At 43.8% G+C, this 26221-nt stretch overlaps 1 protein-coding gene across 1 annotated transcript in view; it reads left to right on the top strand.

Moving 5' to 3' along the window:
* capns1b (calpain, small subunit 1 b) overlaps positions 1–21775 on the top strand; it is a 30909-nt gene extending 9134 nt beyond the window's left edge. Inside the window, exons 5-11 of the mRNA XM_068019168.1 lie at positions 4538–4595; positions 8681–8745; positions 11345–11413; positions 12589–12667; positions 16263–16379; positions 18701–18759; positions 19808–21775. Of these exons, the coding sequence (XP_067875269.1) occupies positions 4538–4595; positions 8681–8745; positions 11345–11413; positions 12589–12667; positions 16263–16379; positions 18701–18759; positions 19808–19834 (474 nt within the window). The 3' untranslated portion in view covers positions 19835–21775. The remainder of the gene's footprint in view (positions 1–4537; positions 4596–8680; positions 8746–11344; positions 11414–12588; positions 12668–16262; positions 16380–18700; positions 18760–19807) is intronic.
* Positions 21776–26221: the final 4446 nt, after the last annotated feature.

Here is a 26221-nt window from a genome sequence, read left to right as displayed (position 1 = left end):
TCCTTCACTTTATTTACTGAGTAATTGAAGCGCACTGACCATGATGGGCCTGGGTTCAATCCTGGGCTTGTGTTGGGAGGTGAGATATTGGAAGAGGATTCTACACATTGGCCTTGGTGCTTCCCAAATGTTTGAAGAGGGGAGAAATTGGGTAAAGTTCGCGAGTGCCCAGCCTCCACCGCTTGAAAGGTGCGTGGGACGGATTGGGTTTGGCTCTGATCACTCCACTCCCTTGTATAGTGCAACAACTTTCCAGCACTGAGGTTGGAGCATGAAGAATAGTCCCTTGTGCAAGATACCAGGGTGTATATCTCTTTGGATTCATACCTTGAGTGTATGCGTCTGCCCAAAGTAGGGGTGGATCTTATTTTTGAATCTGGATTTTTTTGTTCAAAACCAGAGAGGGAGAGGGGCTGCAGGGGTGGTTGAGTCTCAGTACCTTTGCCGTATAAACATTAAAGAATTGGTCTCTTATGTAAATGAAGACAGCTGACTTCTCTCTCCCCACCCTTTGTACTCTGCGCAGAGGCAGAGAATTCAAGCCCAGCCCAGTATCTAGAATTTTAGAACACCTGTTGCTTGTGATTGAACCAATCGCACTGGTTTGGTTGGTAACCCCACCCAGACCTGTTTGTGAGTAGTATTTTCAGAGCATGGTTTTCTGTACCCTGGGCTCCCTTGTACTAGTTTGCTCCCAGCTAATGTTGTAAATAAGCAACGAGTTCTGTCAGTAAATGAAGGAAGACATCTTTGCTGTAGATTCCTCCTAGTGAAGGAAAGTGGGTTGTGATCGTTATTCCAGTGAAGCAATAAAGTAATTTGTTAACAGCCAACTGCTTTGAGTGCCAGGGCTAATCTTTAATGTTTTATATGGGTGAGATTATTCAGACACACTCGGGACTGTTTTTGTGTCTGCAATGCATCAAACAAAATATGGAAATTTATGCAAATTTGTACTGACCTTGACCTCTTTGAGCAGTTCTCCAATCATGGCTGGCTTTGTGGCAGCGTGATCAATTTCACAGTCAAAATTTGGTGGAAGGGATCGTGTCTGTTGGAAGTTCCCTTGTGTTAAAATGTGTTGACACAAAGTCTCGACCTAACCCGTACCTTTAGTGGGGTGTTGGATCTCAGTGTTAAAGGGTAATGTTGGCTGTTAGTACTGCATGATCCAACATGTGAATGCTTGGGAAGGGGGTTGTGAGATTGTGTGTAGTTACCGTGCCCGCCCCCACCAACTCTGGGCTCCATTTCAATGTCATTGCATTGAGCTGTTGGACGACTTCTGCTCAGATTTCCCATGTGAGTGGGGATGAGGGACAGTAGGAAGGCGAGAGCCTGCTGGGCTCCAATTGCATGTCTCTTATCTCCTTTTTATTAAGTGGAGACCTGGCAGCAGGACACTCTCTCTTGTCAACCATTGCATTTAACCCAGTGAATGTCCTCCCTTTATGTATTTCAATGAATTTTGTAACTCATCAAAAATTGGGCATTTACTTAAGAGGGAGGGCCGAATGTTGCTGGAGTGCAGCAACAGTTGACTCACATTTTGGGAAGTGTTTCATGTGGGTGAGTCATCAAATCTGCCCTCAAATATTGACTCACTGAAGGTGTGGCCACAAACCACACAGGCGGCACAGTGGCGCAGTGGTTAGCACTGCAGCCTCACAGCTCCAGGGACCCGGGTTCGATTCCGGGTACTGCCTGTGTGGAGTTTGCAAGTTCTCCGTGTCTGCGTGGGTTTTCTCCGGGTGCTCCGGTTTCCTCCCACAAGCCAAAAGACTTGCAGGTTGATAGGTAAATTGGCCATTATAAATTGTCACTAGTATAGGTAGGTGGTAGGGAAATATAGGGACAGGTGGGGATGTTTGGTAGGAATATGGGATTAGTGTAGGATTAGTATAAATGGGTGGTTGATGTTCGGCACAGACTCGGTGGGCCGAAGGGCCTGTTTCAGTGCTGTATCTCTAATCTAATCTAAAACCCATAATGAACAACAGTTGAGCACAGCCTCTGTTCTGCCTGATACTAGTTTTGGATTCCTCTTCCGTGATTGAGACAGAAGTAGACATGCCAACTTCACCATATCCTAAATCAAGAGGTTTGGTGCAAAAGTCATGATTTTTTTCCCCCCACAAACATGAATAGATTGACAATTTTCAAAACCCTCAATAGTGGCTCGTTTAATTAAACGGGTCAGGACTCTACAAAAACTGTTACTGCATTTGGAAATGCTTTACAAAAAGACTAGTTACTCCTTCAAGTGGGAGGGCAGATCCTTCTTTAACTATAGTTACTATTGGTAAAACAGCTGCCTCTTTGTAGGAGTAACCTAACTGGCATGTCCCAGTTTAATGCATTAAAAAGACATTTATTTGTGGTGCAGTAACTATTATCACCTCCAAATTTGAGTTATTCAAAACATGATTGTGGTAGTTGAGTTAATGCAAAAGATTTCCATGATCAGTTTAATATTTGCAATATTTTGAAATAATTTAACAAATGAATATGGTCATGCAGAATAATAATTAGGGCAGCAGAACTATACTGTTCCCTTTCACTACCAATGGACTTTCTGCAATTTGACAGTGCTCCTAATGCAGGGACACACCCGCAAGTGCTTTACATTGAAGAGTATGAAACAGTGCATGCTAAGCAGGAGGGGGAAAGCTTAAAGATTTTGGGAAATGAGAGGCATCCTAAGTGCTTTAGGAAGTTTTTTTTTCAAAGCAGAAAGAACTGATTACAAAGGGCAGGACTGGAGTAGCTGAATGTGGAGCCATCAATTGCGAAGTGAAAAACAGTAAGAAGCATGTTGTTGGAGTGAAGGGAGCATGCAGAAATTTGAAAATGCGGCCAAAAATGTCAGTTACCCCCACAGGGCTTTCCTAGCGTCCGAGCCGAGAGAGAAAGGTTCTGCTAAAACTCTGGCCCCCAGCTTACTATCTCCAACCTTTCCTCCATGGGATACAGACTCTTCAAAAAGAAAGTGGTGGTGGTAACTTTGGGGCTGTGTAGAGCAGCTCCTCTGTACCCAAGTTGCCCATCAGCCAACAGAGTTCAGTTGGATGTGGGAATAAAATCATGAGCAAAGTCACTTGAGTACAGCAAAACCAACCTTTGCAATGACACTTGTAAGTGTCATGTAACCATGCATCACGTGATCAGATATCTTACCATCTGACCTCCAGGAACACATCCAACCAGAATTGCCAACCCTACGAGAAAATATAGGTGTCGTCGAAGATCTTCCAATTTATGGCTTCAGCATTTGTGCAGCAAAACCCCTGGCCTTTGTGCTGGCACATGGAAACCCATACTGGGTTAAGCAGAGCTTTCATTTTTCCCGTTCGCGCCCATCATGCACAGAATGCAGTGTGTGCACCAGGCTCTGACGTCCAATGTATACAAGATTTGTTGATGTGCAGCTTGGTTTTTCCTTCCCCCAACATCTTTTCCTCTGACTGAAAGGAGCGGTGGGAGTGTATCTGCAGCTATTTTACCAACAAATATAAAGAGTAGGGAATGAGGGAGCTGGTGACTGACTGACTATCTCCTTCTCTGTGTGCGACCGTGCTACCGACATGTTTTCCTTCACTATAAACGACAATGCGATTGTGTCCCTGGATGGGTGAGGGGAGGGGGGGGGTGGAGGGGAGGGAGGCAGAGAGGAAACAGCAGGTAGGTGTCCAGAGTGAAGTGAGTTTTATTGCCATGGCAGCAGAAAAATTGAGTTTCCACAGCCCCCTCACGTGATTGTGAGTGAGGCTGAGGTTGACTGAGAAATTTCCCCTCTCGTAATCAATTCGCTAGAGTTGGCATGTTTGGAGGACAGTTACGTGGGAGAACATCTGCTTCAGTCTGCCTTCATTTTTTTGTTTGTGCTTATTTTTTGTTAATTTACAATAAGTCCACGAGGTGTGAAATCCATTTTGCTGCCCCCCCCAACCACCCCCAACGCAGACACTCTACTTTCTTGCCCCTCGTGCATTAATGCAGGAAAGTACTGAGATGAGGCCTAGCTTCTCTTTGGCTCCTCATACCCCAACAATCCCGCCAATGTCTCCATTAGACTATAGGATGCACATTTTTGTGATTTGACAAAATTATAAGATTTGTGCCTGAGAAATTGCTGATCCAACCCTTGGCAACAGATGGTGTGTAGCCTTCTGTATAGACCAGGAAGACAGTGTCTCCATTTCAGTACAATTGAGTTTCAGCTATAAAAGCAAGATGATGTCCACCAGCAGTGTCTACATTCCAATGCAAGAAAACCCATAAATGTGTAGGACTGAGAAATTGACCTGATCCATGTTTCTGGTGAAATGGTATCTTCTCATTGACATTACTGGGGAGTAGGGAGGTGAAGAGAACTGGATATCTGTGTTTAATGTTCAATATGGGGAGATGTTCTGAGTGAAGAAAAATTCTTGCCACCTGTTCTTTTGTGTTCCTCTTGTAAAGCAGTCGGAGTCAATATTCTTTTGGAATAAATCCCACGTGTTGTGATGTAATCAAGATTCCTGATTCTTTGCAGGACATGGAGGTGAGTCCAATGGAGCTGAAGAATATTCTCAACAAAATTGTATGCAGACGTAAGTAGTGGTTTTATTTTTCATGGCCTTGACACTGCATCGCTATATGATGTGGTTAAATGAAATCTTTCTTGTATGTATCCGTATGCTTCAGTTGGTAGCCTTCATGTTTGAGCCAGAGTTTGAGTGTTCAAGCTTTACTCCAGAACTGTGACCTAACTCCACATACCCACCGTTGTCCCATATCCCTTAATTCCACATCTACCTATCTCTTCTTTTAAATTAAAGATTGCTCCAGCATCAGTTGCTGTTTACGGAAGAGAGTTCCAAACTTCAACCCCCTTTGCATGAAGGAATGTTTCCTAATTTCACTCCTGAAAGTCTTGCCAAAAATAATTCGAGCCAGACCTATGCCCCTAGTCCGAGACTCCTCAGTAGCAAAAGTAGATTCTCCCAATCTGTTCCCCCTAATATCTTGAACTGAGACCAAAACACCGCTGAGCATTCTAAATTCAATACAATCCTAGTTTGTTTAATCTCTCCATGTGACTTAACTGGGAGTCCAAGTATCATTTTTGTAAACCTGCACTGGCAGTGCTGCAACTTTGGAGTTGTGGTCTTTCAGCTCACATGTTGAATTCGAGTCCCATTTGGTGTCCTGGCCAATATTCATCTCTCCACCAACATCATCAAACACACTAATTGCTTATGGTGGGATTAAAATCTGCTTAATTGGCTTTGTCCCGTGACTGCACTTCAAATTCATTAGCTGCAAAACACGAGACAGTCCGGGGATTTTTTAATTTTTATTCGATTGTGGGATGCGGACATTTCTGGCTAGGCCAGCATTTATTGCCCATCCCTAATTGCTCTTGAGAAGGTGGTGGTGAGCTGCCTTCTTGAACCGCTACAGTCCATGTAGGTATACCCACAGTGCTGTTAGGAAGAGAGTTCCAGGATTTTGACCCAGCGACAGTGAAGGAACGGCGATATAGTTCCAAGTCAGGATGGTGTGACTTGGAGGGGAACTTGCAGGTGGTGGTGTTCCCGTGCATCTGCTGCCCTTGTCCTTCTAAGTGGTAGAGATTTAAAGTTTGGAAGGTGCTATCTAAGGAGCCTTGGTGCGTTGCTGCAGTGCATCTTGTAGATGGTACACACTGCTGCCACTGTGCAGTGGTGGATGGGGTGAATGTTTGTGGATGAGGTGCCAATCAAGCGGGCTGCTTTGTCCTGGATGGTGTCGAGCTTCTTGAGCGTTGTTGGAGCTGCATCCATCCAGGCAAATGGAGAGTATTCCATCACACTCCTGACTTGTGCCTTGTAGATGGTGGACAGGCTTTGGGGAGTCAGGAGGTGAGTTACTCGCCGCAGAATTCACAACCTCTGACCTGCTCTTGTAGCTGCAGCATTTAGTGGCTGGACCAGTTCAGTTTCTGGTCAATGGCGACCCCAGGAGGTTGATAGTTGGGGATTCAGCGATGGTAATGCCGTTGAAAATCAAGGATCGATGATTCGATTCTCTCTTGTTGATGATCATTGCCCGGCATTTGTGTGGCACAAATGTTACTTGCCACTTATCAGCCCAAGCCTGGATGTTGTCCAGGTGTTGCTGCATCTGGACACTGGCTGCTTCAGTATCAGAGGAGCTGTGAATGGTGCTGAACATTGTGCAATCGTCAGCAAACATCTCCACTTCTGACCTTATGATTGAAGGAAGGCCATTGAAGCAGCCGAAGATGGTTGGGCCTAGGACACTACCCTGAGGAACTCCTGCACTGATGTCCTGGGACTGAGATGATTGACCTCCAACAACCACAGCCTTGGTTGTGGGAAAAGTTCTAACAAATGTGATTTTTCTCTAGAGCTCTTGACTGAATAAATTGGTCATGGACAGGCTGTCGACCTCCACAGTTCAACACTGGGCTTGGCAAGAACCTGTCAGGCCTTTACAATGCTCAAAGGGTTAATAAGGTTTTTGTGTTAGGTTTGGGGGGGGGGAGCACAGGAGTAGAGATTTGTGGCCCACTACATAACTGTCCTAGTCTGATTTTCATAGCCCTGTCTCCAGGGGCGGTTTGTTCAATTGTTTTGCTGACGCGTACAGAAGTCAGTGAGATACGCCACCATTGCTTTTGGGATTTTTCGGAGCAACTTTTTTTTTTTTCTCATTCATTCACTGGATTCATTCATTCATTGCTGGTAAGGCCAGCATTTATTGTCCATCCTTAATTGAGAAGGTGGTGATGAACTGCCTTGAATCACTGGTATTGGGTTTTTAATACAACTGTGGCTTGTTAAGCCATTACAGAGGGCAGTTAAGAATCAGCCACATTGCTGTGGGTCTGCACGTAGGCCAGACTGGGTAAGGACAGAGATTTTCTCCCGTGAAAGAGATTGGTGAACCAGATGGATTTTTACAGCAATTCAGTAGTTTCATGGGAATTAGTACTGATGCTAGCTTTTTATCCTGATTTATTTAATTAACTGAATTTAAATTCACCAGCTGCCATAGTGGGATTTGAACTCTTGTCTCCAGATCAAAAAAAAACACTAAGGTTCCTTTGACAGCACCTTCCAAACCCGTGACCTCTACCACCTAGTAGGACAAGGAAAGTGGATGCGTGGGAACACCACCACCTACAAGTTCCCCTCCAAGTCGCACACCATCCTGACTTGGAACTGTGTCGCTGTTCCTTCACTGTCGCTGGGTCAAAATTCTGGAACTCCCTCCCTAACAGCACTGTGGGTGTACCTACCCCTCATGGCCTGCAGTGGTTCAAGGCAGCTGCTCACCACCACCTTCTAAAGGGCAATTAGGGATGGGCAATAATTGCTGGCCCAGCCAGCGACGCCCACATTCCATGAATGAATTAAAAAAAAAAAAAAATTGGTTCAGACCTCTGGATTACTAGTCCAGTAACATGACCACTATGCTCATGTACCCTTATGGATAGGTGTCTGCTTGCTGAACTAAAACTAGTTGACTTCTGTGGTGCTCATGTTGATAGTAGGGCCACCTGACTCTGGGGGAGCAATAATTAACTTAATGTTCAGTGTGGTCCGATTCATGATAGTTCAATGAAGTTAATGCTCTGATTTGTAAGGGAAGGAGAATAAACCTGAATGCATTTCAAAGGATGATGTATATTTTGACCAATGCGTCATGGACAACAAATTGAGCTTTAATTTCTGAAGCTAATAAACGGTAAAGGAAAAGCTGTGCAATATAAACAAATAATGTTACTGTCCTTTTAAATTCTGTAATTGAACACTAGTAATGATTTGCCTGGTACAAAAAATGATTACAACAATGTAAATGTGTTTCATGTTGATTAAATCTGATTTAAAAACAATGTCTGATCCAGTTCAATCTTTGACGCTAAGCAAGGTAAGGGTTAGCTGTTACTTGGCTGGGAGACTGCCTGGGAATAATAGGTTTAGTTTAGTTTAGAGATACAGTACTGAAACAGGCCCTTCGGCCCACCGAGTCTGTGCGGACCATCAACCACCCATTTATACTAATCCTACACTAATTCCATATTCTTACCGCATCCCCACCTGTCCCTATATTTCCCTACCACCTACCTATACTAGGGGCAATTTATAATGGCCAATTTACCAATCAACCTTTAGGTCTTTTGGCATGGGGGAGGAAACCGGAGCACCCGGAGGAAACCCACGCAGACACAGGGAGAACTTGCAAACTCCACGCAGGCAGTACCCAGAATTGAACCCGGGTCGCTGGAGCTGTGAGGCTGCGGTGCTAGCCACTGTGCCGCCCCATGGTGCAATAGTCTTTACCTTCTGTGACCAATGGCCACTGCAGCGATTGGAATGCATAGTGGATACCAATAACAATATTCGCATTTGTTTTCTTTTTTCAAAAAATAGTTACGTTTTTTTAGTTATGCCCCTCTTTTTTTTTTTCCAAAGAGGCACTTCTGGTTGATTTACACTAGGGCATTGGATATTTCAGAAATGGTTCCACTAAAGTGATTAGTGTTGAATTTTGAGCAGTGCAGTAGTGAGATGCCAATCTATTGATTTGAGGTCTCTGCCCCTGCTCCCTGGGTGGGCCAAGCATTTGGATGCAATAGGTTCCTGGATTTAATTGCGATGTTGACCGTTTTTGTTCTCTGCCGCAGATGCTGATCTGAAGACTGATGGGTTCAGCCTGGAGTCCTGCCGTAGTATGGTAGCTGTCATGGATGTATCCTCCTGTAAAAGGCAAAACTAACCTTCATCTCCAATATGTTGGCTGTTGGTCACATCTGTTTCTAATATCTCAGTTCTTTTGTTCTAATAGGCTGAATACTGATTGGGTAGATCACATGGGTCATCCCTGGTTTCTGCTGAGTTAGCTGACTCATCGGGGGCAGAGGGGGGGTTGTTGCAGAAATATTAATTCACCTCAAATTAGAGAATCTGAGTTGATTTAGGTAAGGGAAGTTTAACCAGAATAAACGTCAGGTTTACGTCCCTGCCACAGTACTGAAATAGCACTTGTCAAAGTCACATGACATTGTGACTCTGACAGGTAAACTACCCCTCCTTGTCCTTCACTTTCCTGCAGCCTTTGACACGGTTGACCACACCATCCTCCTCAACGCCCCTCTGCTACCATCCAGCTGGATGGGACTGCACTCGCCTGGTTCCATTCTTGTCTGTCTAATTGTAGCTAGCGAATTGCCATACAAAAACACTGTTACCAGTGTCCTAACTTGCACCGAAACCCAATCACCCCTTTGCTCAGTGACTTATGTCCAGGTTAAGCAGTGCCTCGATTTTAAAATTCTCATCCTCGCTTTCAAATCCCCTCTATAGCCTCGTCCCTCTCTATTTCTAGTCTCCAGCCCGCAACCCTCTTGAGATACCTGCGCTCCTCCAATTCTGGCCTCTTGAGCATCCCGGATTGTAATGACTCTGCCGTTGTTGGCCGTGCCTTCAGCTGGCTAAGCCCTGGAATACCTTCCCATTCCTTAACTTCTCCACTTCTCTACCTCCCTCTCTCTTTCGAAGACAATCTTTAAAACTGACCTCTTTGACCAAGCTTTTGGACACCTGCTGCAATGTCTCCTTATGTGAATCGTATTGTTTTCTAATGCTCCGGTGAAGCACCTTGGAATATTTTATTACATCAGAGGTGATATATAAATACAAGTTGCTGATATTGTTATAATCCTTCCATCTTTCACCCTCTATAAACTTGTTCATTCTGTTGCCTGTAACCTAATTTTCACCAAGTCCTGTTCTCCCAACACCCCAATTACCACTGACCTACATTGGCTCCTGGTCCAGTGATGTCTTACACTTAAAATTCTCATTTTCTGTTCAAATCCCTCCAAAGCCTCAACTGCTCTGTTTCCACCTCAAACCCTACAACCCTTTGAGAACTCCTCCAATTCTGACCTGTACATCCCCAAATTTCTTCACGCCATTATTGGTGGCCATGTTTTCAGCTGTCGAGGCCCTAAGCTCTAGAATTCCCTTCCTTAACTTCCTCATTCCTCCTTTTAGGATGCTCCTTAAAGTATACCTCTTTGACCAAGCTTTTGGTCATCTGTCCAGAAGTCTCCTTTGAGTCTCATTTATGACACAGAAGGAGGCCATTTGATCCATCGAGTCCATGCTGGCTCTCCACAAAGCTATGCAGTGAGTCCCACTCCCCGGCTCTATTTTCCGCGTAGCCCTGCAAGTCTATTTCTCTCAGGTGGCCATTCAACTTCCTCTTGAAGTTGTTGATCGTCTCTGCTTCCACCACTCTTGTGGTCATTACCAACTGCTATGCAAAAAAAAGTGCTTCCTCAAATTCCCCCACATCATCTTTGCCCATTACTTTCAATGTGTCCCCTAGTCTGAGTACTATTTGTTAATGGGAACAGTTTTTCCTTGTCTGCCTTTATCTAAGCCTGTGATTATCTTGTACACTTCTATTAAATCTCCCCTGAATCTCCATTATTCTAAGGAGAACAAACTCAGCTTTTCCAACTTAACCTTGTAACTAAAATCCTCCAGCCCTGGAACCATCCTGGTAAATCTCCACTGCACCCTCTCAAGGACTCTCACACTCTTCTTAAAGTGTGGTGACCAGAATTGGACCCAATACTCCAGTTGGGGCTTAGCCAGAGCTTTATAAAGGTTCAGCATAATTATGTTTTTGTACTCAATTCCTCTATGAAGTCCAAGATCCCATATGCTTTGCTAACTACTCTCTCAATATGTCTTGCCACCTTCAAAGATTGATGCAAATGCATCCCTGGGTTCCTGCATGCTCTTTAGAACTGTGCCATTAAGTATATATTGCCTCTCTATTCCTTCTGCCAAAATGCTTGTGTGTTTGGTGTCCAATTATGTCTATTAACGCTCCTGTGAAGTACTTTTGGGACCTTTTACTACATTGAAAATACTATGTAAATGCAAGTTGTGTATAATGATCCATGCTGGGACTGAATTGGACTGGAGCAATTGGCTTGTCCCATTGCACCCAATGTTCTCAATTAAATAGCCTGCTGATACTTTTGACATCCAGGGTTCCACCTGTAAATGCTTACCTGGGTCAAGTGTTGGGCATCCGTACAGAAGTGTGACTGCACCGTCAGAAGTTGGAGGGGCTATCTGCTGTTTGAGCTGCTGACTAGGAAGATTGAGCCCTGGAGGGTGGGCTTGCTTCACTTTTAAAGTTTAAATATGTCTGTATTGGAGATTCCCAACTCGAGGCCTGTTTGAAGCCTTTGGTTGAGTAAGCTGTAATGGAGAGTGTCTGGTGTATTTAATTCAGTTGGTTACACTGCCTTAACTGTGCACTTTAGGCCGACAGCACTGGGAGGCTGGGCTTTGAAGAATTTAAGTACCTTTGGAACAAGATTAAGTTGTGGCAGGTATGTTGCATGCGTTTGAGCAGAATGTAAATAATTGTAAGTAACTAAGACCTGTGTCTATATATGGCTCTGTATATATTGGGGAATTGTTTCCCTCGGGCTGATTGTGCCCTGATTAGACTGTCGTGTCACTAAGTCATATGGATCAGAAAGTCCCATGTTCAATGATTGGGTTGACCAAATCGATCACTCTCTCTTAAATATAATTTGGGCTCAAACCTGTCGAATTATATATAAAGTGAAATTCAAGTGAATCTATAACACTGATTCCAAATCGGCAAAGTTGCAACTTGACTCTAGTAATAGGAGAACATGGTAATAAAATACCAACAGGAGACGGTGATTATTTCTGACCTTTGAACTATGCCAAGTGGGTTTATTGTGTGGAAGACGCTCTCTGTCTAGATGTCGACCACCTCCCTTTTTATACCCTTTTCTTATCGCTTCTATTTCACAGCTCTGCTGTAATTCCCTAGTTTCTCAGCGTGGACCATGAATCTTGCTGAATTTGTCTCGTTAAATCACAATCCTGTTACTGATACTCTGGTATCCTTGCAATCAGCACCAGTAAACTTTAACTATCCTTCACCCAGTAAATTCTCTCCCTCTCTGACCATTCAGCTTTGGGATGCATTCAACTTGCAGGCCCACAGACCTTTTTTTCCCCAACCTCTGCTTCCACGTGGGTACTTGCACGTGTTTTTTGTCCCCATAGGTTTCTTAAGTGCCATCTCTCTGAATATTCCAGACATGAGTTAACTTTCTAAATGGGGTTTAAAGCTAGTCTCAGTAATGGTACCATGAAACTATCATCGATTGTCATAAAAACCCATCTGGTTCACTGATTTTCCTTTAGGGAACAAAATCTGCTGTCCTTTACCTGGTCTGGCCTAGATGTGACTCCAGCCCCACCACAATGTGGTTGATTCTTAACTGCCTTCTGAAATGGCCTAGCAAGCCACTCTGTTCAGTGGCAATTAAGGATGGGCAACAAATGCCAGCCTTGGCGGCATGCAACACATTTGTCTGTTTGGGCACTTGCAGAAAGAGTAGGTACAGTTTCGGCTGAATAATGTGAATCTGTGCCCTTTATTGTGCCTGTGCCATCAGTGCCCTGCTCGTAGCCACCCTGGCCATGTGTGCTGTTTGAACTAACTGCGTAATTTCCTCCGCAGGCTGTCTACAAAAGATTTGATGCTGACCAATCGGGAACAATTAACAGCCAGGAGCTGCCTGGGGCATTCAAAGCAGCAGGTGAGATGTGTGAGAATGGAATGGACTGGCTGGCCTGTAGCTCCACAATGGGGACAGTGAGGAAGAGCCTAGGGCACGTTTTTGTAGCATTTTTCAACACTTCCCCAGTTTAAATGGCAAAGAATGTAACCAATTGCTGCTCTTGTCATTTAATTCCTAATCTGTTTCCCCTTTCTGAATGGGCTGGGACTCTTTGTTTTCTCTCTCTAGAAAAAAAAAGAGAAGGCTGAGGAGTGATCTGATAGAGGTCTCTTTTATTAAAAAAAAAATTATGAAGGTGTTTGATAGGGTGGATGTACTTGGGAGTCCAAAACTAGTGGCCATGAATACAAGGTAGTCCCTAATGAATCCAGTAAAGAATTCAGGAGAAACTTCAGAGTGATGAGAATGTGGAACTCTCTACCACATGGTGCTTGAGGTGAATAGTATAGATGCATTTAAGGGGAAGCCAGATAAGCATGTGAAGGAGAAAGGAATAGAGAATATTTTGATTGGGTGAGATGAAGTAAATAGTGGGAGGAGACTCGTGTGGAGCATAAACACTGGCATTGGGCCAAATGGCCTGTTTCTGTATTGTAAATAGTGATTTCCCCAAAACTTAATTTCTATAATTATAGGTAGTATTTCTTTGTAGCATTCTTGGCTGAAGAACAGGTGATGGAAAAGAGAGAGGAGGGGGGGGGGGGGGGTGGGGAGGAAAGAATGGTGTTTGGCTTTATTGATAGCTTGTTCATAGGGCCAGCACAAGCATGATGGGCTGAATGGCTGCCTGTGGCAAGATTGAGGTAACCTTCCAGACCTTTTCTAATGCAGTTTCACCACCAAACACTAGATGGCAGGCTAGAGCAGCTTCTGTTGGTGCATCCTCCAAACATCCAAGTAGTGCAGATCTGAGAGATCAGGGAAAACCGGAAGTGGGGCAGACAGCAATAGCAAAAGGAGGTTAATGTTTTGAGCATAACCTTCATCAGAACTCTCTTGCAATGGCATGACTAGAAATTGGATTCTTAACAGACAAGGAGCCTGGGGGCATAAATCCATGTGTCTTGCCTTCATACCACCCTGGCCCAATTTTAGCCTGTTGCATGATGTCTCAAAACAGAATTCCATTACAGTAAAGTATTTCTCATGGATTCCCATTTAATTAAATTCCACAAATATTTGATTAGCTTTATTGATCAGAGAATCATAGAGTAGAAGGAAGCCAGGCATCCCAGTGTACTGGTCGGGGCAGAGTATAAAAATTGGCAAGTCATGTTGCAGCTGTACAGAACATTAGTTAGGCCACGCTTGGAATATTGCGTGCAATTCTGGTCGCCACACTACTGGAAGGATGTGGAGGCTTTGGCGAGGGTACAGAAGAGGTTTACCAGGATGTTGCCTGGTCTGGAGGGTATTAGCTATGAGGAGAGGTTGGATAAACTCCGATTGTTTTCACTGGAACGACGGAGGTGAAGGGGCGACAAAGCTATGAGTGGTATGGACAGAGTGGATAGTCAGAAGCTTTTTCCCAGGGTGGAAGAGTCAGTTACTAGGGGACATAGGTTTAAGATGCGAGGGGCAAAGTTTAGAGGGGATGTGTGAGGCAAGCTCTTTTACACAGAGGGTGGTGAGTGCCTGGAACTTGCTGCCGGGGGAGGTGGTGGAAGCAGGTACGATAGCGACGTTTAAGAGGCATCTTGACAAATAAATGAATAGGATGGGAATAGAGGGATACAGACCCTGGAAGTGCAGAAGGTTTTAGTTTAGACAGGCATCAAGATTGGCGCAGGCTTGGAGGGCCGAATAGCCTGTTCCTGTGCTGTACTGTTCTTTGTACCTGTGACGGCTCCTTGAAAGAGCTATCTGTTTAGTCTCGCTCCCCTGCTCTTTCCCCATTGCCCTTCAAAATTTTCCTTCTAAAGAATTTACCCAATTCCCTATTGGAAGTTACTACTAAATCTGCTGTTCCTTTTTTGCTTAGCAGTGCAGTCCAGCTCACTGCATTAAATTAAAAAAAAAATTCTCATCTTTTCTGCTCTTGCATGGCATAAAGTCCATGGGACGTTCCTAGTCTATCCATGACATTTGCCCACGTGCGTTGGTCTCTTGTCAGCATGATCAACATCAGCGGACTTTATAATAACCAGACATGCCCTACTTTAGAAAAGCCCTCCAGCAAATGTCCACTAGGTTTCGTTCTGCTAGGTAGAAAATCTTTTTGCATTATCCTTTACTTTCAAGTGCAAAAGCATCCTCTATCAGCTGATTTATTATCTCAGTACCTTAATCATTTAAAAGTCTCAAATGGAACCTTATTAAATATTTTCTGTAAATTGAGACATTATCAAATGGACAGCACTCCTCTGCTAACTGAATTGCCTCAGCAACGTCTGTAGATTTTCAGACTTACTGCTTTGAAACCACCCCAAATGCTTCCTATCCTCAATGCCCTTAAGATAAACATAAGTGTTTTATAATAGATGCCATTACTATATAAAATAGCTATTAAAAGCTTGTCAGTGGCCATCACTAGCTGTTATAGCACCAAGCTCACTAAGGCATCCTCAATAGCACTTTCCAAACCTGCATCCTCTACCTGGAGGACAGCAGGGGTGTGGGAACACCACAACCTGCAGGTACCCCTCCAAGTCGCACACCATCCTGACTTGGAACTATATCGTCGCTGGGTCAAAATGCTGGAATTCCCTCCCTAACAGCACTGTGGGCATGCCTACACTAAATGAACTGCAGCGGTTCAAGAACCACCCGCTCGAGGGCAATTGGGGGTGGGTAATAAATGATTGCCAGTGATGCCCACATCCTGAATTTTTTAAGTAACTGTACACACCTGGCTGTTGTAGTTTGGGTTGCTGGTCAGTTAAGTGATCTTGATGCTACAGTCTTGAGGCAAAGAGTTGTTTAGAGATACAGCATTGAAACAGGCCCTTCGGCCCACCGAGTCTGTGCCGACCAAGAACCACCCATTTATACTAACCCTACAGTCATCCCATATTCCCTACCACCTACACTAGGGGCAATTTACAATGGCCTATTTACCTATCACCTGCAAGTCTTTGGCGGTGGGAGGAAACCGGAGCACCCGGCGAAAACCCACGTGGTCACAGGGAGAACTTGCAAACTCCTCACAGGCAGTACCCAGAATTGAACCCGGGTCCCTGGAGCTGTGAAGCTGCGGTGCTAGCCACTGTGCTGCCCAAAGGCTGGCCAAGTTGGCCAAGGCTCTTGCTCCTGATTGCTGTCTAGTGACTCCTATTTGGAAAAAGTGCTGGTGTGTGGTCAGGTGATAATGGGATACAAAATGTGCCACTTAGCAGACTGCACTGTCAGCTTGCAAATGAAGAACTTGTGAATGGATAGAGGTTTGGGACAGCAGTTGGCACAGTGCAGTATACTGAAAGATCTTTTGGAGAGAGCTATAAATAGTGAAGATTGACCTGCAGTAAGTCTTGTACCTCCACTTCTGTGTGGTTTAGAAATGTCTTGTATATCATGACTGCAGGTTGTAATTCTGCAGTGGGTGCATGTAGCAGTTCACCATGAGGAGAGGCCAGAGTTTGACCAAGTTAACCTTCTCTCCTTGTCTCTCCCTCAGGATATCCCCTGAATGATGAACTTTACAGATTGTTGTATCGCCGATATGCCAATGAATCTGGTGACATGGACTTCGACAACTACATTGCCTGCTTAGTCCGACTAGATGCGATGATCAGTGAGTGGGATTCTGTTGTAACCTTTTGCTGTTTGCAACACTGTTGCAATGTTGACTGGTATCCTTGCCTCTGGGAATTAAGAGCACTGGGCCAATTTGATTGGAATAAACTTGTGAATTTGTCTTTGGGTTGTGCAGAGCAGCAATATTGGAGCTGTTTGTAGGTTGTTGCTGTGTACAGAACTTGAAGTAAAACAAACCAAAATACAAGCACTATGCATACTAGTTTGCACATTTTTTTATAAAAAGGATACTGAAACGCTAGAGACGGTGCAAAATAGATTTACATAGATGATTCCAGAACTCAGATTATACTCATCAGGGAAGACTGAACAGACTGGGGCTCTTTTCTCTAGAAAAGGGAAGATGGGGGTAACCTAATAGAGATCTCTTTTATAAAAAAAAATAAAATTATTGAGGTATTTGATGGAGTAGATTCAAGTTTCCACATGTGGGGGAGGTCTAAACTAAGGACCATAATTATAAGATAGTAATAAATCCAATAAGGAATTCTGGAGAAACATCTTTATCTTAGAGTAGAGAAAATGTGGAACCCACTACCACATGGAAGAGTTGAAGTGAATAGCATAGATGCATTTAAGGGGAAGCTAGATAGATCCAAGAGGGAGAAAGGAATAGAAAGATATACTGATAGGGTTAGATGAAGAGGGATGGAAGGAAACTCATATGCAGTCGAGCATAGCTACCTGACCTAGACCCGACGACATGGCGGGTTCGGGTTGGGCTGCTTTTTCGGGGCAGGTCGGACACCATGACCGCCAGGATGTCAAGGCGGGAAACACTCCGCACTAAATAAAGTTGATTATATTCCGGTGGTCGGGCGCGGGAAAAAAATGAAAGGACTCTGGCTCAGGTCAGGTGTGGTTGTGTCGGGCTTGGGTCAGGTTTCACTTGCAGACCTGAGCAGGCCTTTAATATACAGCATAGACCAGTTGGGTCCAATGGCCAGTTTCTCTGCTGTAAATTCTATAGTCCTATGTAAACAGGACACCTTTGCCTGGTCAAAAGGTGCCAGGGTTCAGGGATCTAGTGAAGCTCATAGGCAGAAGGTTGGACAGAAAGTTCAGAGGGAGGGGAAACAACATGACAGACCTTGCCTATATATTGAGTTTTGTAGAAGCTGATGAGATCCAAACATTGTGATTCCCAAAATGGAAATGAGCTGCTTGCGTTGGATAGCAGAGTCTCTGGTTCACATCTGGTCTTGGTTTTGTGCATACTGCAAATGATCAATTCCCTGTAAGTATTTGGTTAAAGGCACATTTTTCTGCAGTGAGCTGTACTTTTAATTACGACCTCAAACTGACTTTAAAACAAAATATTTGTGTAAATTTGTGTGGAGGGAAGGAAAATACCAACAATCTTTGGAACCTGTAAGCAGCAGAGCAAGCTGCTGTGTTCACTCTTAATTGAATTAGAGAATCGTACAGCATGCGAGGAGGCCATTTGGCCCATTGTGTCAGTGCCAGCTCTTTTGAAAGAATGCTCCAATTAAGCCCACTCCCCCTGCTGTTTTCCCCCTGTACCCTTGTAAAATTTGTTGCCTTTAAGTATTTATCCAATTTTCTTAAAGCTACTATTGAATCTGCTTCCACTACCCTTTCAGAGTGCATTCCAGATCATTGATTTAAATGATAACTAAGCTACAATTCTTTTATCTATTTTATCCCTCTTCCAGCGCGCCCCCCCCACCCCGCACCGTTTCCCTTCCCTGTCTAGTCGTCTAAGTTTTAATCTGTTACCTTTAGATTTAGAAGCCTGCAAACAGCACCAATTAGCCTCTGTTTAAAGTGAAAATGTGAATTTGAGCTCCTTCAAAACTCTCCAAGTCCTGTTCAACCATCACCCCTATCCTTGCTCCCAGTCTGCAAATGCTTTGATTTTTAAAATTCACATCCTTGTTTTCAAATCCCTCCATGACCTCACTCCTTCCTGTCTCTCTAACCTCCTCTCGCCCAACAACCTCTGTTCCTCCAATTCTGGTCTCTTGTGCATCCTCAGTTTTCTTTGCTCCATTATTGTACTTTCAGCTGGTTAGGCCCTAAGCTCTGGAATTCCCTCTCCTCCAAACCTTTTCACCTTTTTTAGCTCTCTTCCTTTAAGATATTCCTTCAAAATCTTGGTCAAAGAGGTAGGTTTTAGTCACCTGTCCTAATATCTCCTTGTGTGGCTCAGTGTCAAATTTGTTTGATTAATCTCACTGAAGTGCCTCAGGGCATTATACAGTGTCTTTTAATGGACAAATGCAAATTATTGGGAAGAACTGGTTAGGTTTCACTAATGTTCTGTTTCACTTGCAGGATCGTTCAAAGCTTTGGATAAGAATGACACAGGCTGCATCAGAGTTAACATAGTGGAGGTAGGGTCAGAAGTTGTCCCTTACTGCATTACAATTCAAACAGGGATATCCACCATCTAGCATCTGTTTTTACCTCGTCTTTGGGATCCTTGTTGCTTATTCTTTGTAAACCTGGTGTGAGATCTTGGCTCAGCCTATTCAGGTGCCATGTTGGCTGGCATGTTTAGTCACTTGAGCCAAAGAAAATGCAATTTGATAATTTGATCAAGTGTAAAGTTTCTATGGGTCATCCTTGACTATGACTATCTCCAATGAGTGACAATGAGTTTTAAGCTTCACCATTGGTGAAGCTGCATTTTCTCCACTTGTGACAGCTGAGCTGAATATGACTCCGTTTGATTACTGTCCTTCAAATGAGTCTCAATCTTTGGTTCTCCTGCTTTATCAAGCAGGGAGCCTCCCTGTAAGGAACTGTGTACATTCTACATTCAGACCAACAATTTTCTTGTCCACTAGTCAGACACCTGACCAACTAAAACTAGGACTTCTTTTGAAAGTGTGAAGGGAAGAAGTTGCTGAGTTGCACTGTCCATAACTGAGAAGGTTCCTTCAGAGATAAGAGTTTCATTTTATGCTTTTATTCATTTTTCTGAATGTGGGTAAGGCTGGAATTTATTGCCCATCCCTAGTTGAGCTGGATACAAGTGAAGAGCTTTCACAGCCACTTCAGAGGACAGATAAGATTCAGTCACATGAGGACAGCAGGTTTCCTTCCCAAAAGGGCATAAATGAACCATTTGGATTTTTGACAATCCAACAGTTTGTCACTTCTAGTGATGCCCAACTTTTTAAACTTTATTTCCTGATTTTTAAAAAAAATTTAAAACCGAATTCAAGTTCCCAAACTGCTGTGGTGGGATCTGAACTCTGTGTTCTCTGGATTTTTTGTTTTTGTTTGGGCCTCTAGGTTACCAGTCTAGTAAAATAACGACTGTGGTGTGTAGCAAGTATGTCTATAGCTTACCTTATACCATGATGATGGAAAGTGAGCACTGATGTTACAAATAGGCAATGGTGGCTAATGACCTTCTCCTGTTCTCTGTTCTAGTGGCTGCAGCTCACCATGTACTCCTAAAGCACTCGTCTCGGTATCAGCCCTTCAGGGAACTGAAGATCTCACTACCCATCTTCCAGACAGCTGCAGAATCGGTTCTTTGCTTGGCTGATTGGAGGTGGGGTGGGTGGGGGGTGGGGGTGAAAATATATTTTTCTGCATGTAGGCTTTTTATAGTTAGAGATATCTGCGAATGCAGCTTGTTGGAAATGTCGTTCATTCTTCAAAGGTGGCTAATCTTGACTGTTCTGAAACTTCGCACTGCTTTCTTTTCAATAGTTGTGATTGCCAAAATAAAAAAGGTTTGATGGAAAGGTCTTGCTGTAGAAAGAGCTTTGAAAATGGGAGATTAAGGAACAGGAGATGCTGGAAACACAGATCAAGTTAGCATTTCTGACCAAGACATTAAACCCCCTCTTCTCGCCACAGATGCTGGTTGACCTGTTGTGTTTTTCACTTGTGTATTTTCTATTCCGATTTCCAGCATCTGCAGTCTTTTTCCTTTTTTGCTTTTTGTTTCAAACTGTTGCCCTCAACATTTCCATTCGTGTCTCTGAAAGATGTTGCCTTTGAGGAAAGCAATCTTACCAAATAATCTCAAGGCCATTGCCCCATTCAAAGCTGTGGTTTAAGGTCCATTTTACTTGAGTATTCTCGTTTTGTGTGGAAGTCAAACTTGAAGCATCACTGTATCTCTCTTGTTTGTTTCATCTAGTGTTTTGGGCGGGGGTGGGGGGGGGGGAGGGAGGGAGAGGAAACATCCTTTTTAAAATATGTGCCAAGGAGCAGCAATGAAAAACGAGCACAAGTGTTTGAGACCAGGTTTCTCTGCCAGTAATTGGAGCTTTGGAAAGGTCAAGTTTATTTTTGCAGTCCTGTTCTCTGTACTTTGGGGGATCATAAAGGTGCTTTAACCGCTGTGGTATCTCTGAACCTGATCTTTGACTGCAGTCATCTCTCTGCTCTTAGATATTGCTGGTTTATTTCTGATGTATAAATAAATGTATTTATGGTCCCATGAAAGCAATGGTCAATATTTCTCCCAATGAGCTTTTGCAGCCTCTCCTGTTGCACAAACATGAGCCCTAGAAAATGTCAGGTGGTGTCTGCAGAAAGTGGTCATGGCAACGGTCTCAAAATCAGCATTTTGAAAATGCATTTTCATCAGTGTAGGCTTTTTAATGTCCTAGGCCAGGCTTAGCCCTTCTAACATACAAGGACCCATCCAACATGAAGCCGATCAGTCTGGTCATTTTTATTTTCCACGCAGTTGAGATCCAACTGCCCAATACCATTCAGATGTCCCTGACAACAGCTTTGTTTTATATAATTTTTTTTTCTCAATCTGTATGAAACTATACTCTATCTCCCTTTTTAAAATGAAGTCCCACATTTATCTATAGGTAATATCCCCTGTATTGTATCTTCAATTGTGATTGGTGCTCTGATGGATTCTTCTGTGCCCCTATTCCAGGTAGACTCCCAAATGTTGTTTAGCATTATTGGCTAATTGATCCTTTTTAGCTACGGAGATGGACTGTGCTTTTTCTTGCCCTGATATTTGTGGCTTGTTGACTTGAAATATTCTTCTGTTGTCTGGACTCTGAGCATTGCCAAAGTTTGGGGTTCAGGGATCGGGAGGGTTGAGTGCTTCTGAGGCTTGATCCATCAGAGATAATTGGGGGAATCCTTTAGTTGCTGATTTGAACTGAGAACAGCAAGTTGTCATTGCTCTATTGCCAAAATCTCATGATGAGGGAAGTTTATCTGTTTTTTAATGCTGAAGTCTTGGGCAGTGGGTGACCATTGTACCTGCCATAGTGTAACAGAAGGCAGGTGAGACTTGTGGGATGAATAAATGGATTTTTAAAACTGCTAATCTGTTAACCTGTTATGTTTTTTCTCTTCAATGGCCATACTGTATAATTTTTATTAAAGGAAAACCCATTAACCTTTTTAAAACTCTTTTTTTTCATATAGATAACTGCATACATGTGTTAAACATTACTCTGGGTGTGATGTCAACTTAGTGTTCTGTGAACGGTTTTGGCCTTGACTAAAGAAGGATAGACTTGTATGTGGTACAGCGAAGGTTTGCTAGATTGATTTCTTGATGAGAGGGTTGTCCTATGAAGAGAGTGAGTAGATTGGGCCTATACCCCTGAGTTTAGAAAAATGAGGGGATCTCATTGAAACGTATGAAGTTCTCAGAGGGCTTGATGTGGTAGATGCTAAAGAGGTTGTTTCCCTTGGCTGGAGAGTCTAGAACTGCATTCATAGTCTCCGGTTAAGATTGAGATGATAAATCTCGCTGAGGGCTGTGAATCTTTGGAATTCTCTACCCCCCAGAGGGCTGTGGATGCTCAGTATATTCGAGACTGAAATCGATAGATTTTTGGGAACTAAGGAAATTGAGGGATAGGGTGGGAAAGTGGAATTGAGGTAGTTCAACTATGATCGTAATTAATGGTGGAGCAGGCTCGAGGGGCTGAAAGGCCTCCTGCTCCGATTTCTTGTTCTAAATTATAGAACAGAAGGAAGCAACTTGCCTTTCCCTAGTAGCATTACACACATTCTGGACTCTCCATAAGTGAAGTTAGAGGACTAAGTGGACCAGGCAGATGTAATTCACTTTTTCTTGCGTCGTACATTGCAGCATTTTTATTTTACAACAATGTATTGTATTTTAAATGGCAAAGCTTTATGGCAATTTAGGCAGTAGAGATTTGAATTGAGTATGAGTTAAACTAAGCTGAGGAGTTGGGAGATGTAAACTGAGCTGCTGCACAGCTGCCACTGGTGTCAGAATGACCTGTTTACATCGGAACATAGGAGCAGGCCATTCAACGTGATCACGGCTGATCATCCACTTCAATGTCTTTTAGAGTCAAAGTCATACAGCACATAAACAGGCCCTTCGGCCCATCGTGTCTGTGCCGGCCATCAAGACCTACCTATTCTAATCCCATTTTCCAGCACTTGGCCCACAGCCTTGTATGCTATGGCGTTTCAAGTGCTCATCTAAATACTACGAATATGTTTTTCCCCACACTATCCCCATATCCCTTTTATATCATTGGTATTTAGAAATCTGTCAATCTCTACTTTAAGGATACTCGATGACTGAGCTTCCACAGCCCTCTGGGGTAGAGAATTCTAAAGGTTCACAACCCTCTGAGTAAAGACATTTCTCCTCATCTCTGTACTAAGTGGCTTCCCCCTTATTTTGAAATTGTGTCCCCGGTCTAGACTCCCCAACCAGGGTAAACATCTTGTCTATCCCTTTCAGTATTTTGTAGGTTTTAATGGGATCACCTCATTCTTCAAAACTCTAGAGAATACAGGCCCAATTTCCCCGATCGCTCTTCATAGGCATTTCTATATATAGGAGTTCATAATGTAAAACGTTAACACAATTGTAACTAATGTGACAATAGGAAGCAGTTGTGTAAACAGGATGTGCTAGATGGGGCATTATTAGATATTGTACATTTGTGACCATTTTGAATTGACATCTGGGGAGAATTGAAGAGAATAGCAAAAAAGGAATTCTTGTAGCACTGTTCTACATGTAAAATAGATCAAAGGTACTTGGTGTAGGGAGATAACCAGGTTTATTTGAGGAAGAATAGACAATTGTGTGGTGTCCTCACCTGCTGCTGTGTTGAGTTTGTGATGAAGTTAAAGCTGGAGTTATTATGATAATGGCCCATTTTGACCAGGAGAAGGGGAAATTAAACTTGCTTCTCCATTTCAACTGATGGATGCAATTGAGGAATTGGTCAAGTTGTGTTGATGGTGTAAGCTGAAGGAACCAAAAGTGGAGGTGTTGAGGCTGGAATAGAGAACTGGAAGTTGGGAGCTGCCTTTCTGTAGTTTAAACAGTAACCACAACAATGGATGAAGAGGCCATAGATATTATAAAAAATAATTTTGACATTATGGCTCAATTAGTTGCTCACTCTCCTGAGTCAAAGAAAGTCTTGTATTTATATAGTGCCTTTCATGACCTCAGGACATTGAGTGTTCAAGCCCCACTCCAGAGCCCATAATCTAGGCTGACTCTCTAATGCAGTACTTTTTTTTTATTATTCGTTCATGGGATAGTCACTGGCTGGGCCAGCATTTATTGCCAATACCTAATTGCTCTAGAGAAGGTTCAAAGAAGAGTGTGGGAGGTCATGCCAGGAGCAGCACCAGGCATAGCTCAATGAGGTGTCCACCTGGTGAAGCTACAACTCAGGAGTCGCATGCCAAAGAGCATAAGCAGTATGTGATAGACAGGGAAAAGCGATTCCATAGCCAACGGATCAGATCTAATCGCTGCAGTCCTGCCACATCCAGTCGTGAATGGTGGTGGACAATTAAACAACTAACAGGAGGAGGAGGCTCCACAAATATCCCCATCCTCAATGATGGGGGAGCCCAGCACATCAGTGCGAAAGAAAAGGCTGAAACATTTGCAACAATCTTCAGCCAGAAGTGCCGAGTGGATGATTCATCTCTGCCTCTTCCTGAAGTCCCCAGCATCACAGATGCCATCTTCAGCCAATTCCATTCACTCCGTGTAAAATCAAGAAACGACAGCAGTGATTCACAGCAGAGTCCTTCAATAAATGGCAGTAGGTCATAGAGCATAGAACTTCAGTATATTGCAGTGGCTCATAGAGCATTGTTCTTCACTAATATGGATGCTGCAAAAGCTATGGGCCCTGACAACATTCTGGCAATAGTACTGAAGACCTGTGCTCCAGAACTTGCTGTGTCCCTAGCCAAGCTGTTCCAGTACAGCTACACACAAGCATCTACCCTGCAATGTGGAAAATTGCCCAAGTATGTCCTGTACACAAAAAGCAGGACAAGTCCAACCCGGCCAATTACTGCTCTCCGTCTACTTCATCAGTAAAGTGATGGAAGGTATCGTCGACAGTGCTATCAAGCAGCACTTGCTTAGCAATAACTTGCTCAGTGACACTTAGCTTGGGTTCTGTCAGGCCCACTCAGCTCCTGACCTCATTACAGCCTTGGTTCAAACATGGACAAAAGAGCTGAACTCGAGATGAGGCGAGAGTGACTACCCTTGACATCAAGGTGGCATTTGACTGAGTAAGGCATTAAGGGGCCCTGGAAAACCAAGTCAGTGGGAATCAGGAAAAACTCTTCGCTGGTTGGAGTTGGAGCTAGTGCAAAGGAAGATGGTTGTGGTTGTTGGAGGTCAAGCATCTCAGCACCAGAACATCACTGCAAGAGCTTTTCTGGGTCGTGTCTGAGGCCCAACTATCTTCAGCTGCTTCAATCCATAAGGTGAGAAGTGGGGATGTTTGCTGATTGTGCAATGTTCAGCACCATTCATGATGACTCCGATACTGAAGCAGTTCATGTAGAAATGCAGCAGGACCTGGACAACATCCAGGCTTGAGCTGATGAGTGGCAAGTAACATTCATGCCACACAAGTGCCAGGCAATGACCATCTCCAAGAGAGAATCTAACAGTCTCCCCATGACATTCAATGGCATTATAATCATTGAATCCCCCACCATCAACATCCTGGGGGTTACCATTGACCAGAAACTGAACTGGAGTAGCCATATAAATACTGTGGCTACAACAGCAAGTCAGAGGTTGGGAATTCTGTAGCAAGTAACTTACCTTCTGACTCCCCAAAGCCTGTCCACCATCTATCTTTAATGCACAAGTCAGGAGTGTGATGGAATACTCTCCACTTGCTTGGGTGGGTGCAGCTCCAACAACACTCGAAGCTGGACACCATCCAGGACAAAGCAGCCCACTTGATTGGCACCTCATCCACAAACATTCATTCACTCCACCACTGACGCACAGTGGCAGCAGTGTGTACCATCTACAAGATGCACTGCAGCAAACCACCAAGGCTCCTTAGACAGCATCTTCCAAACCCATGACCTCTACCAACTAGAAGGACAAGGGCAGCAGATGCATAAGAACACCACCCGTGAGTTCCCCTCCAAGCGCACATCCTCCTGACTTGGAATTATATCGCTGCTGTCACTGGGTGAAAATTCTGGAACTCCCTTCCTAACAGCACTGTGGGTGTACCTATTCCACATGGACTGCAGTGTTTCAAGAGGGCAGCTTGCCACCACCTGCTCGGGCAATTAGTGATGAGCAATAAATGCTGGCCTAGCCAGTGATGCCCACATCCCATGAATGAATAAAAAAAAAAGTGATGGTGAGCTGCCTTCATGCACCACTATAAGTGGTGAGGAAGGCTCGGGTGGAAAAAGTAGGATAATAGTTTTTTAAACTAATGAAAAGGAGAGTGTACAGGTAAAGGGAAAACCAGGAGAGAGAAATAAGAAATGTGAATAAAATATTGGAGCAGGAAGACAGGTTAGGGGTGTGTGGCCCAAATAATTGTTTATACAAAC

The sequence above is a fragment of the Heterodontus francisci genome, chromosome 40, assembly GCF_036365525.1.
Source record: "Heterodontus francisci isolate sHetFra1 chromosome 40, sHetFra1.hap1, whole genome shotgun sequence".
NCBI classification, from domain to species: Eukaryota; Metazoa; Chordata; class Chondrichthyes; order Heterodontiformes; family Heterodontidae; genus Heterodontus; species Heterodontus francisci.
This window is presented reverse-complemented; position numbering and strand designations above follow the sequence as displayed.